The following is a 12,875-nucleotide window of genomic DNA, read 5'->3' as shown; positions in this document are numbered from 1 at the left end:
AGGTCAGCTTGAACCACAAGGTTGGCAGTTCGTGCTCACTAGCCACTCCTTGGAAGCCCTATATGGCAGGGGTGGGTAACTGACGTCCAGTCCTCTGGCCATATGAAGCCTGTGAAATCATTTCATATGCTCCTGCCGAGGCAGCTGCAGTTCCAGCCGTCACATTGGTGGCGGTGATGTGCCGTGGAGTCGGTTCCGACTCGCAGTGACACTCTACAGGGTTCCTGAGACTGTAAATCTGTATGGGAGCAGAAAGCTTCATCTTTCTCCCATGGAGCCGCTGGTAGTTTCGAGATTAGCAACCTGACTTGTAAGCACTAGCCATCTTGTGTTGTTGTGGTTGTTAGGTGCCATCGAGTCAGTCCCGACTCATAGCGACCCTGTGCACAACAGAACAAAACTCTGCCCGGTCCTGGGCCAACCTCACAATCGTTGCCATGCTTGAGCCAAATGAGGGGTGAGTTAATTAACTGTTTGAACAAATAACAGGCTAATTTTTAAGTATGACCCACAAATGATGTTGTAAATATCCAAATGGCCCTCGGCAGCAAACAGGTTCCCCACCCCTGTCTACAGGGCCGCTGTGAGTCAGAACCAACTCGAAGGCACTTAGCAATGAACAAGGAGACAGATCCAAAGAGAGCACAGTGCTCAAGGCAGACTTGCTTTACTAGCTCAGCTAAACCACTATTTGGTTGAAGAAGACATCGGGATGTTTTTGGTTTAAGTAGACTGTAATCTTTACCGGGGAGTCCTGGTGTGGCGCCGTCAGGTAAATACTGGGCTGCTAACCACAGATCTGCAGTTCGAATCCACCAGCTGCTCCTCTGAATACCCTACACTGGGTCACTGAACAGCAACCTTTACGGGAACAGATTGCCAGCTGTCCCTCCCATGGAGCTGCTGGATGAACTCGAACCAGCAGCCTTTTGATTAGCAGCCGAGCACATAACCATGGCACTCTGAAGCTTCCTTGGTCTTGAGTCCTGCGGGACAAACCACAGGAGGAGGATCGTGTTTGGTGATGGGTCCCCGCCCTCCCTCAGACACCCACGAGAGCAGAAACTGAAGCCAGTACTGCCAAGTGGACTCCAAGTCCTGGTGGCCATGTAGGACGGAGTAGAACTGTCCCAGAGGCACTCTAGGCCTCTGTATTTGTATTTTTTACTTTTGGGTTTAGTTTGGGTGAATGTTTTCCACTCAACAGTTTACACACATGTTGTTTCATGACACGGACTGCAATGGCTATTCCACACTGTTTACGGCACTCTGTCCACTTCCTCACTGGGCTTCCCTGGTCCATTCATCCTTCTTTCCTGCCCCTTCCTGTCTTCTGTGCTTTGTTTTTGGGACAAACGTTGCCCTTTCTGTACCAAGGCTGTGATCTTTATGGACGCTGCATCCTGTCTCCCGGGCACCCCTAACACTCTGTCTCTGGTCCTTCCCCACAGCTTTGTGGGCCCTGGCAACAAAATGGCTGTGCTCCGGCAGCTGGCACTGCTCCTCTGGAAAAACTACACCCTGCAGGTAGGTGTGGCCCCAGCCAGGGAGGGGACATCGTGGCCCTGTCTTCCCATTGGGTCTTGGCTCAATGGCTCCTGCTTCCCTCCACCTTAAATTGTTTCAAGCTGGGGGTTTTGTTTACAGAGAAACTGGTTGGAAACTATAGGCTTCCCAGGCAGCTTGTCTCCCCTGCACCTGTTTACTTGCTAACATCTTGTGCTGGGGGACCAGACAGCGGTGACCATTGATGAATGGACGTTGAAACATTGCTCCTAACCAGGCCCAACGTTTACAGCAGGGCTCACTGTGTGGTAGCTGTGCCTGTACTTGTGTTTCCCGTGAAATTATTACCCAGAATGGCCTCACTGCCTTCAAAATAGCATGGAAGCCCCCCGTTAATGTGCGCGCACACGTACACCCATGGCCAACAACCACTGATGTTCTCATTGTCTGTAAAGACCTATGCCCTCAACTGTACTTCTCCTCACGGCACCCCCACGGATAGCTGAGTGCAGGCTGACCTCGTTTTATTGTGCTTCCCAGTTACGACAGTGTCCCGTTTTACTCATTCTCCCAGTATTGCAGACTTTTCCTCTGCTGTGCCATGCTTCATAGACGACAGTCTAGCATCAGCACACTGGGAGCCCACAAGTTCCTGGGGCTCGCTGTATCGTGTTAGTCTGGGACCAAACTTGCCGTGTGCCTGCAGTCTGCCTGTAGACTTGTCCCCGGAGGGATTCCAGTGGCCGATGTTTTCCAGGGCACCTGGGGGTAGATTTGAAATTCCAAACTTGTGGTTCACAATCAAGCAAGTTAATCATTTGCCTCACCTTGGGCCTTCACTGTCCCCCAGTTGGAAAATCCCAGTGGCGATAGTACGGTGCGTCACCTTTTCAGACCAGCCACAGTGTGTACAATTCCACTTCCACTTCTAGAAACGGAAGGTCCTTGTCACAATCCTGGAAATCTTCCTGCCGTTGCTGTTCTCCGGGATCCTGATTTGGCTCCGCTTGAAAATCCAGTCTGAAAACGTCCCCAACGCCACCATCTACCCTGGCCAGTCCATCCGCGAGCTGCCCCTCTTCTTCAGCTTCCCCCCTCCAGGAGACTCCTGGGGGCTGGCGTACATCCCCTCCAGGAGCGAGGCGGTCAGGGCCATCGCTGAGAAGGTGGAGAAGGCGTTGATGATCAACATGAGAGGTGAGGCAGAGGGGGCGGCCCACCTTTGTCAGTGGCCCCTGCATGCTGGCGCTTATGTGCCGGCTCTCAGAGCCCAGGCTTTCCTGCTGTCGAGGCTCAGTGTCTCCACTGAGGAGCTGGCTCATCTCGGGTGGTCCTGGGCTTCTCTGTATACAGATCCTGGCCACCACGGGTCCCAGGCTGTAAGGGCCAAGTGAGGATGTTGGTAACGATGCTTCAGCCGCTGCTGTCATGATAAAACCAGAGTGTAGTCCAAGTGGAAACCATAAAGTGCCTTGTCCCAGCTGGGGTTCCAGGAGGGCAGTTCTGACACACAGTCATCAGAAAGCCTGCTGGACAGCAGCAACTCAAAAGTTCCCCCCCCACCCCCCCGGAACCTTCAGGGGCAGCGAGTTAATGGGACTGAGGAGAGGAGGGTGGCCGCACGATGAAGACGCCCCTCAGTGTTACTCAGTCGTATGTGCAGAAACTACTGAATTGGCGTTTGTTACGCTGTGTGCATTCTCAACAACAAAATTAAAAATTTAGGGAAAGAAAAAGGGTATGGAAGCTCTAAGCTATTCTTCAAACCTGAAATAAGGACTATGCCCTGAAATCTTCTGAAAACCAAACAATGGTTCACCTCAACCAGTAAAGTGTCTGCTTCCAGTATTGTGCTCTTTTAAGAACTCTCTCTGCAGAATCAAACTGACAATGGGACTCCAAAGGTTCGCTAGGAACCCCAGAGGGCAGCGAGTTGGTGTGACAGGGAAAAGCCACTCAGGGCGGTGAGGTGGTGTCATCAACTTCACAGAATTCTGCTGCTAGAAAGTCTCGACTGGGGTTATGCTCCTCGGTGTGTTGCCAACAACAACAAAAATTCAATTATTTTTTAAAAACTAAGCCACATTAAGGATAAAAAGAAGACCTGAGTATAAATTGTTGAGTGTCGCCAAGTTAGTCCTGTACAGGGTTTCAAGGGAGCAGCCGGTGGGTTTGAACTGTGCTTGGCAGCTCATGCTTATCCTCCAGCACCACACGGGGGTCTTTAAGAACAAATAGAGGACATTTAGGGAAAAAAGGAATCCGAGAGAGCAACCTTGTTGAGGGAAACGTCTCATAGACACGCACTACTGCGGCTGTGGTTGCTAAGTGCTGAGTCAGTTCTGACGCAGCATCCCACGGAGTTTCTAAGGAGTAGTTGGTGAGTCTGAACCGCCGACCTTTCAGTCCAGCGCACGATCTCACAGCACCACAGCAGCGCTTCAGACATGAGCTAGCTACTTGGTTTTCCTTTGTTTAACTCTTCACTGGAATGAGTGAAGGACTACAGAGCAGATCATCACTCTCTCCTCAACAAGCCCTACTCTCCGTTTCATCTAGTGACTGCAGTCCTGCCCAGGTAGCCAGGTAGCACCTCCTGCTCTGATTCTTGTTCCCATTCAGTCCTCCTCTGGTCCCAACCCTTCTGAAGTCTGCCCTTGGGTAAATACTATGGTTGGCCATTCTATGTGTGAACCTCACTCGTGTGCTTGTCCCCCCTGTCTACCTATCTTACTGCTTGGCTAAAATGGGGCCACGAGAGTGAGTTCCAGTCCAGACCTGAAGGGTGACCAAGGGCCATAGTTCGGGTCCCTCTAGTCTTTCTGAGTACTGAGCCTGGTCATTTTGAGTTTTGTTGTACATTTTCTCCTTCTGTATCCAGGACTTCTAATGTGATCCATTTCAGGATGCTAACTCCTCTTTCTAGATCTTTTCCCTTTTAGCATCCTTTTTGTCCCTGTAATTTTGGCAGTGCTTCCCACAGGCCAACACTTGGGTGGAGTGCCTCAGTCCCTCACTGAGTCTCACAGTTGGACCTTGCTGTGGAGAGGGGCCTGGGCAGTAACAAGGTCCTCAGAGAGACAAGTGTCCACTTGAGGTTTTGAGCACAGCACTGTGGTAAGGCAGTGGAGATGCAGGACCTGTCCAGCAGAGGCCTGTGGGTCCATTGTAGCTCCTTGTGGCCGCCTTTTAGCGTACGCAGAAACCACAGAGCAAGAAATCACTGTCCAGGGCTGGTCCTCCCCACCAAAAATGAAAGGCTAAGTGAGTCTCCAGAGTCCTGGAGTGGTGCTATAGGATAAGCACTGGACTCCCAACTGCAGGTCAGTGGTTCAAACCCACCAGCTGCTTCTCGGAAGCCCTCCACAGGGTCACTATGAGTCAGAAGCTTACAGCGCCCTGGGGAAATGCATCGGAGCCTGGGTAACACAAGGTATGCATTCGGCTGCTAGCCTAAAGGTGGGTGTTCAAACCCACCCCACTGTGTCAAGAAAGAAAGACGCAGCAGACTGCTTCCATCCAGATGAAAACCCAAAAACGACCCTCCGTCCACTGAGTGGATAGCAGCCCACCATGGCCCTGTAGGACCCGGGAAGACTGCTGTATGGCTTTGTGAAAGCTGACCGCCACAGCTGCTTCCACAGAGTGGCTAGTGTGTTTGAACTGCAGGTTGTCTGAGTATCGGTGCAGCGCTTAACCCACAGCGCCACCAGGACTCCTCCAAGATTATTGTTGTTACGAGCCGTCGAGTTGATTCTAACTCATGCCCCTGTATAGTTTCCTAGGAGTCGTTGGTGGGTTCGAACTGCCAGACTTGTGGTGTAGCTAATCACACACCACCACACCAGGACTCAGGCTAGAAAATGCCATGGAGCAGGTCTGCTCAGTAATACACGGGGTCTCCCTGAGTCATGGCTGACAACAATGATGAGCAGACCTTCCACGCAGGAGACCTGGGTTGGATTCCCAGCCAGTGCCCCTGATGCACACCCGGCATCAGTGGAGGCTGGCATGTTGTTCTGAGGCTGCACAGGTCTCAGCAGAACACCCAGAATAAGTGCTAAGACTAGGAAGAAAGGCCTGGCCAGCTCCTGGCCATCAGCCCAGGAAACCTCTGTGGGTCACAGAGGTCCAATTCCCATGTGCCTGGGGTCACAACAGGGGAACGCGTGGGTTCTCTCCACAGTCCGAGGCTTCCCCTCCGAGGAGGCCTTCGAGGACTACATCAAGTACGACAACCACTCCTCCAACGTGCTGGCCGCCGTGGTGTTCGAGCACGTCTTTAACCACAGCAAAGACCCTCTGCCTCTGGCGGTGAGACGTCCCCCTTGCCGCTGCCCCGAGGGACCTTCATGTCCTCCATCCTATAGAAGCTGCAGCTTTCCCTGGAACATCTGCCCAAGAGTAGATGCGTGATGCCCCTCATGCCCCCCCCCCATAGTCCCACAAACAGAGCCCCCGGTGGCCCATTGTGCTGACATTCCCAGCCCCCTCGGACATCTGGGGGTGGGAGGAAGGGAGGGAAGGACTGGGTTCACTGGTGGTGTTCCCATACACCTTCCTGTCGGCACCTCACACCACGTCTCCTTTGTTTCCACAGGTGAAGTACCACCTGCGCTTCAGCTACACGAGAAGAAACTACATGTGGACAAAGTCGGGCTCCTTCTTCTTAAAGGAGACAGAGGGGTGGCACACTACCTCCCTCTTTCCGCTCTTCCCAAACCCAGGCCCCAGGGAACCTGCGTCCGCAGATGGCGGAGAACCAGGTAGGAGGCCCCACCCTGCTCAGCGGCGGTGGTGACGAGGGAAACTGTGCCAGGCTGTGCACACCTGCACCCCGCACCTGTCCTGATCACTCGGGTGCAGAACTCAGGGACACAGGCTGCCGTCTGCTCTCCTAGCAGTACACGCAGCTCCCAGGGTGACATAGAGGGTGGGTAAAAAGGAGGACCATCATTGGGATGGATTGGCACAATGGCTGCAACAGTGGGCTTACAGATGGCAACACTTGTGCAGACGGTTCCAGACCAGGCGATGTGCTCGACAGAACCCAACAGCCCTGTCCACGTCCTAATCCTCCCTCGGCACCTGGTAATATTACGGGTTACACGACAAAATTGGGAAAATAAGGTTGCAGGTGGGGCTGAGGTGGCTGGTCAGCTAATCTCATCAATTCCACCTGAGACCTTGTTTCCCAATTTTCCCAACATTGCGAAGTAGGAGTATTACGGAATGCTTAATTGTGCTCATGAGGAATCTGTACATAGACCAAGAGGCAGTTGTTTGAACAGAACACGTGAACACGAATGGTTTAAAATTAAGAAAGGTGTGCGACAGGGTTGTATTCTTTCACCATACTTATTCAACCTGTATGCTGAGCAAATCATCCAAGAAGCTGGGTTCTATGAAGAAACATGTGGCATCAGGATTGGAGGAAGACTCATTAACAACCTGTGATATGCAGATGATACAACCTTGCTTGCTGAAAGTGAAGAGGAGTTAAATACTTATTGATGAAGATCAAAGAGCACAGCCTTCGGTATGCATTGCATCTCAATGTAAAGAACACAGAAATCCTCACCACTGGATCAGTGAACAACATTCTTATCAATGGAGAAAAGATGGAAGTTATAAAAGCTTCGTTTTTCTTGAATCCACCATCAGCATTCATGGAAGCAGCAGCCAAGAGATCAGATGACGTTATTGCATTAGGCAAATCTGCTGCACAAGACCTTTTTTTTTTTCTTTACAAGACCCTTTTAAAGTATTGAAGAGCAAAGATGTCAGCTTGAGGACAAAGGTGTGCCTAACCTAAGCTATGGTATTTTCAATAACGTCATATGCATGCTGAAGCTAGATAGTGAATAAGGAAGACCGTAGAACTGCTTCATTTGAGTTATGGTGTTGGAGGAGAATATTGAAAGTGCCATGGGCTGCCAAAGGAACCAACAGATCTGTGTTGGAAGAAGTGCAGCCAGACTGCTCCTTGGAGGCCAGGATGGCCAAACTTCATCTCTCATACTATGGACATATTATCAGGAGGGACCAGTCACTGAAGAAGGATATCTATCATGTTTGGTAGGGGCGGAGGGTCAGAGAAAAAGAGGAAGACCCCAGTGAGATGGATTGGCAAAGTGGCAGCATCAATGGGCTCAAACATGGCAATAATTGTGAGGTTAGCCCAGGATTGGGCAGTGTTTTGTTCTGTTGTGCACAGGGTCGCTATGGGTCGGTACCGACTTGATGGCATCGAACAAGAACAAGTCAGCAAACGTCACAGTAGGAATTTTATCCTGGGTAACTTGGGGGAGGCCAGTGTGGTCATCAAACCAAAAATCCAAAACCCACTGCCACTGAGTCCATTGTAACTCTCAGTGACCTCACAGCGTTTCCAAGGCTGTCTTCTGTGAGGAAACAGACAGCCACACCTTTCTCCTGTGGAGTGGCTGGAGGGTTCCAACCAATGACCTTTCAGTTTGCAGCAAAGCACTTAATCACTGAGCCACCAGGGTCCCAGTGCCATCATTGGTTAGTTGGTTATGTACCATGGAGTTGGTACCGACCCATAACGACCCTGTACAGGTTTCCCAAGGCTATAAATCTTCACAGGAGCAGAAAGCCTCATCTTTCTCCTGCGGAACAGCTGATAGTTTCGAACTGCTGACCTTGCGGTTCACAGCCCGATTTGTAATCATGCTACCAGAGCTAGGTGTCCGTAAATGTGGGAGGAGAGAGAGCGTCTTTGTTCTCTCGTGCTGCTGTACAAGGAATACCGTAAATGGGCGGCTTTCACAACCCGAAATTCCTTCTGTCAAGGTTGAAAAGGCTAGAGGTCTGCATTCAGAGAGCCGGCTTTGGGGAAGGTCCTGTCTCCTTTTAGCCTGTGTAGGCCCAGCGTCCCTGGACCTCTCCTCCCTTGACTCTAGGAGCTTCACAGAGCAGGGACCCCACTCAACTCCCAGTTCTTCTTTCTTGGTGGTAACAGGCGCCTCCTTTTGTGCGCATGTCTCTTTTTCTCTCCTTAAAAGAAAAGGTGTTGCAGGCCACACCCCTGGGAAACTCCCTGACATCCCATCAGGCTTGTGAGGGGATTAAGAGTATAGGGGCCCACCCTTAATCTTTCTATTGGTTTCTCACATCATAGAGAATCATCACCTAGCACCACTGAATCGTGGTCTAGCCAAGCTGACACGTATTTGGGGGGACGTCATTCAATCCATGATAGTGAGATGGGAGGGTTAGAGAAAGGGCTCTTTGGCTCTGAGGATGGAGGAAGGAGCCCCAAGTCAAGCAAAGCAGTGGACTGCCAAGATGGGAAGAGGGAGCAAATGGATTCTCCCCTCAAGGGGACGGATGGAATGGCAGCCTTTTCATTTTAGCTCCTTAAGACCTATGGCAGGAGCCCTTGTGGTACAGTGATTAAGCACCTGGCTGCTAATCCAAGGTTGGTGGTTCAAACACACCAGCTGCTCCATGAATAAGACGTGCCGGGATCTGTAAAGATGACGGCCGTGGAAACTGGGCCAGTCCTCCTCTGCCCTCTAGCCTCGCTGTCAGTTGGATCGACTCCATGGCAGTGAGTTTGAGACCTGTGTCAGGCTCTTCACCTCCAGACCTGCGGGAGAGTAACTGCTGCCGTGAAACACCAGTGGTGGTGGTGGTGGTGGTGGGCCGTGGGCTCAGGCCCCTCTCACAGAGCCCTGCACAGGTTTTCCGAGGCTGTACGTCTTTACAGGAGCACAAAGCCTCAGCTTTCTCCCACAGAGTGGCTGCTGACCTTGAGGATAACAACCCGACTCGACTCGTAGCCAATGTGCTACCAGAGCTCCTGGCTGTAAACCACTCACTGGGTTTGAGATGATTTGTTACAGCAGCAATAAGACACTCAAGCACTGAGCCTTCTTGCCTTCAGAGTCCACCTCGTCGACGTCAGTCTCTCTGTGGTGACGCCCCCACACCACCATCCATCACCTCTCTCTAGAAGCGATCTCCTGTCCTTCCCACCTTTTTGAAGCCCCAACTTTCTATAACCTAATTCTTTTGGCTTCATCTTTCCTGGTGTACTTTTGGTCTGAGTTTTGTTTTTTTGTTTAGAATTCCACCAAACCTTTTTGAAGAGGGAGGGATTTGTATCAAGGATTTGGAAGACATGGCTCTGTGTGTCTTGCTGGCTTTCACGGCTGTTTTCTCCTGTCTCCCGTGGTAACACGGAAGGCTAGGACGGTACCACTGCCCACAGATGGGCACTCAATGGAATGGTTCTGGTGTGTCGTGGGCCCCTCTCTCCAGGACCCTGGGTATCCCCGCACATGCCCTTCACTCTGCCCGCGTATCAGTCCGACACACCACAAGGTCCTTTCCTCTCCGACACAGGCTACATCCGAGAAGGCTTCCTGACCGTGCAGCATGCTGTGGACAGAGCGATCATGCAGTACCACGCTAACGCCTCCGCGCATCAGCTGTTCGAGAAGGTCACGGTGATCGCCAAGAGGTTCCCCTACCCGCCTTTCATTTCGGACCCCTTCCTCGTGGCTGTCCAGTACCAGCTTCCTTTGCTGCTCATGCTGAGCTTCACCTACACCTCGCTCAGCATCATCCGGGCTGTCGTGCGTGAAAAGGAGAGAAAGCTCAAGGTAATGGTGTGTGCATCGGTGGTAAGACATCCTGGTGTTAAGACATTCCAACTCACGTTGATGTTGTTGACTGCCGTCGAATTGGTTCTGACTCATAGCGACCCGTAGGGGGTTTCTAAGGAGCAGCTGGTTGAGTTTGAACCACCACCTATAGGTTCAAACTGCCCTTAGGGTCCAGTGCTACAGCAGGACTCTCCTCCCTACTCATGGTGGCCCGTGAAAGCACAGCCCCATGTTGTTGTTGTTAAGTGCCTTCAAGTCGGTTCCGACTCATAGCGACCCTGTACAGGGTTTCCGAGGGTGTAAATCTTGACGGGAGTAGAACGCCTCATATTTCTCCAGCGGAGCAGCTGGTAGTTTCGAACTGCTGACCTTAAGGTTTGCAGCCCGATTCGTAACCAGAGCTCCTCAATAGCAGTGGGATATCTTCCCCCGCCCCCCCCCCCAATTTAATCTCTGGGAACAAACTGCTAAACTGTCCATGGAGCGTCTTTCTAGGTAGGTTTGAACCACTGACCTTGTGGTTAGCAGCCAAGTACTTAACCATTGAAACACCAGGGCACCTTTGGGCTCTTGTTCAATCCAGTGAACTGTAGAAACTGATATCCAGGCAAAGGCCTCTTGACCATAGAAGCCAGGATGTCAGGTAGAATGCAGAGGACCCTTGCCTTGAGGACAGACAGACAGTCGGAGTGCACTCACTGTAAGCTTCCTTAAAGCTCCTGCTGCTCTGTATCCAGCCAGGCTGCTCTGTGAACCTCCTCTGAACCGCTTCACGCATCTTACTGGCTTCCTCTTTTTTTTTTTTTTTTTTAATTATGATTTGGGTGAAAGTTTACAGAGCACATCTGTTTTCCATCTGATGGTTAGTTCAGACATATTTTGTTTCCTGACCTTGGCTGCATGCTGCTCAATGTAGAATCACTCCTCCCACCTCCTCCCTGTGTTCCCCTTTCCACTCCTCCTCCGTTCCTGCCTCTCAGCATGCTCCCTGAACTCTCCCTCCTTGTGTGGCTGCTCACTCTATAGACCTGTCTAGTATTGGCCTGAGGGCTCAGCCCCTGGGGACTGGCCTCCTCATTCATTAACGGGGTTAAGTCAAATCTTTGCCAAGTAGCCACAATAACAACAAGAGAGACCATTCTGGTAAGTCGTTGTAGACTTTGTGCTGCTGTGGGTCAGTCACTGAAGCCAAGATGTCCTGGTGAGCTGGCACCACATGGGTGGTCACCCGGAGCTTGGTGAACACTCGGACTGGGGTCCCTTCTGTCTGGGCAGACCACAGAGGTGCTGTGGAGGGGTGCAGGGATTCCTTGTGATGCCGCCACCACCTCCCCCTCCTCAGGAGCACATGCGCATGATGGGGCTGAGCAACTGGCTGCACTGGAGCGCCTGGTTCCTTGTGTCCTTCAGCCTTCTCCTCATCGCCAGCGCCTTCATGACCTTGCTCTTCTGTGTCAAGGCAAGTGTCCAGCTCCGCGAGGAGCACCTACACCAAGAGGGTGACAGGGAGTCCCAGGCGGCGGGGCCTGAGGGTGGCCAGCTGTTGCAGACCCCGGCCAGCCGTGTGTGGTCTCGCAGGTGAAGAAGAACGTGGCGGTGCTCCCCAACAGTGACCCCTCGCTGGTACTGCTCTTCCTGCTGTGTTTTGCCGTCTCCTCCATCTCCTTCAGCTTCATGGTCAGCACCTTCTTCAGCAAAGGTCAGCTGTCCACTCCGGGCCACTCCAGGGATGGGGGCAGCTGCAGCTGCTGGGACCATCCATTCGAATCACCACAACCGAGAGGACCTCATGCTCTCACATCCTGGAGGCCAGAGTTGGCGTTCAGGTGTCAGTATTCAGGGCCATGCTCCCCTGGAGGCTCTGCCGGAAATCTCTGAACCGATTCTAACATCTCACTGCCTCCTCCCAGCTTCTGGTGACCCCAGGTCCCTCCAGTGTCTGGTTACTTCTTTTCCTAGGAGACCACTCATGCTGGATTAGGGCCCACCCTGCCCTAGCATGTTGTTGTTAGGTACCACTGAGTAGATTCCAACTCATAGCAACCCCAGGTGACAGAAAACCGCCCCATAGAGTTTTCTAGACTGTAACTCTTCAGGACTCCTGGTGTGGTTCTGTAGGATCAGCATTGGACTGCTAACCCCAAGGTCAGCAGTTCAAACCCACCAGCCGCTCCTTGGAAACCTTTTATAGAGTCACTATGACAGCACTTAGTGACAACCCCTTAGCTTCAAAGATGCTTTTTCTCGTGTCTTTCGTGGACACTCTGTATGGAAACAGATGGCCTGGTGTTTCCCCTGAGGAGCCACTGGGTGAGTTCGAACCGCTGACCTCTGTTCGAACATTGATTGCTTTACCACTGTGCCACTAGGGTTCATGTTAACCCTAACTGCCCATTTCTGAGCAAGGTTCAGGGGTGCTCACTAGTAACAGGGTAGGACCCAGCTGTTTCTCTGTTTTTAACTTTATGTTGGGAATTGGATGAAACTACAGAGCAGATTAGGTTTCCATTCGACAGTTAGTTCAGACACATTTTGGTTGCTGCCACCCCCATAATATAGCATCATGCCTCCCACCTCCTCCCTGTGCTCCCTTTCCCCTCCCCCTCCGTTCCTGCCTCTGAGCGTCCTCCCTGGACCAATGCTGGTTCTAAGAAGTAGGCCTCCCTGCTGTGGTTGCTCACCCTGTAGCCCAGTCTAGTGTTGAGTCACAGGGCGAGTTCACTTCCAGGTGCG

At 51.9% G+C, this 12,875-nt stretch overlaps 1 protein-coding gene across 1 annotated transcript in view; it reads left to right on the top strand.

Annotated features, from left to right (window-relative positions):
• The first annotated feature begins 1,473 nt into the window (after window positions 1–1,473).
• The window catches only part of ABCA3 (ATP-binding cassette, sub-family A (ABC1), member 3), a 31,099-nt gene continuing 19,697 nt past the window's right edge, over window positions 1,474–12,875 (top strand). The window contains exons 1-7 of the mRNA XM_006873880.1: window positions 1,474–1,527; window positions 2,439–2,703; window positions 5,693–5,820; window positions 6,107–6,272; window positions 9,880–10,139; window positions 11,485–11,601; window positions 11,721–11,841. Of these exons, the coding sequence (XP_006873942.1) occupies window positions 1,474–1,527; window positions 2,439–2,703; window positions 5,693–5,820; window positions 6,107–6,272; window positions 9,880–10,139; window positions 11,485–11,601; window positions 11,721–11,841 (1,111 nt within the window). The remainder of the gene's footprint in view (window positions 1,528–2,438; window positions 2,704–5,692; window positions 5,821–6,106; window positions 6,273–9,879; window positions 10,140–11,484; window positions 11,602–11,720; window positions 11,842–12,875) is intronic.

Source organism: Chrysochloris asiatica, unplaced genomic scaffold (genome assembly GCF_000296735.1).
Source record: "Chrysochloris asiatica unplaced genomic scaffold, ChrAsi1.0 scaffold00257, whole genome shotgun sequence".
NCBI lineage: Eukaryota > Metazoa > Chordata > Mammalia > Afrosoricida > Chrysochloridae > Chrysochloris > Chrysochloris asiatica.
Note: the sequence above shows the minus strand (reverse complement) of the source record. Positions and strands in the feature narration are given on the sequence as shown.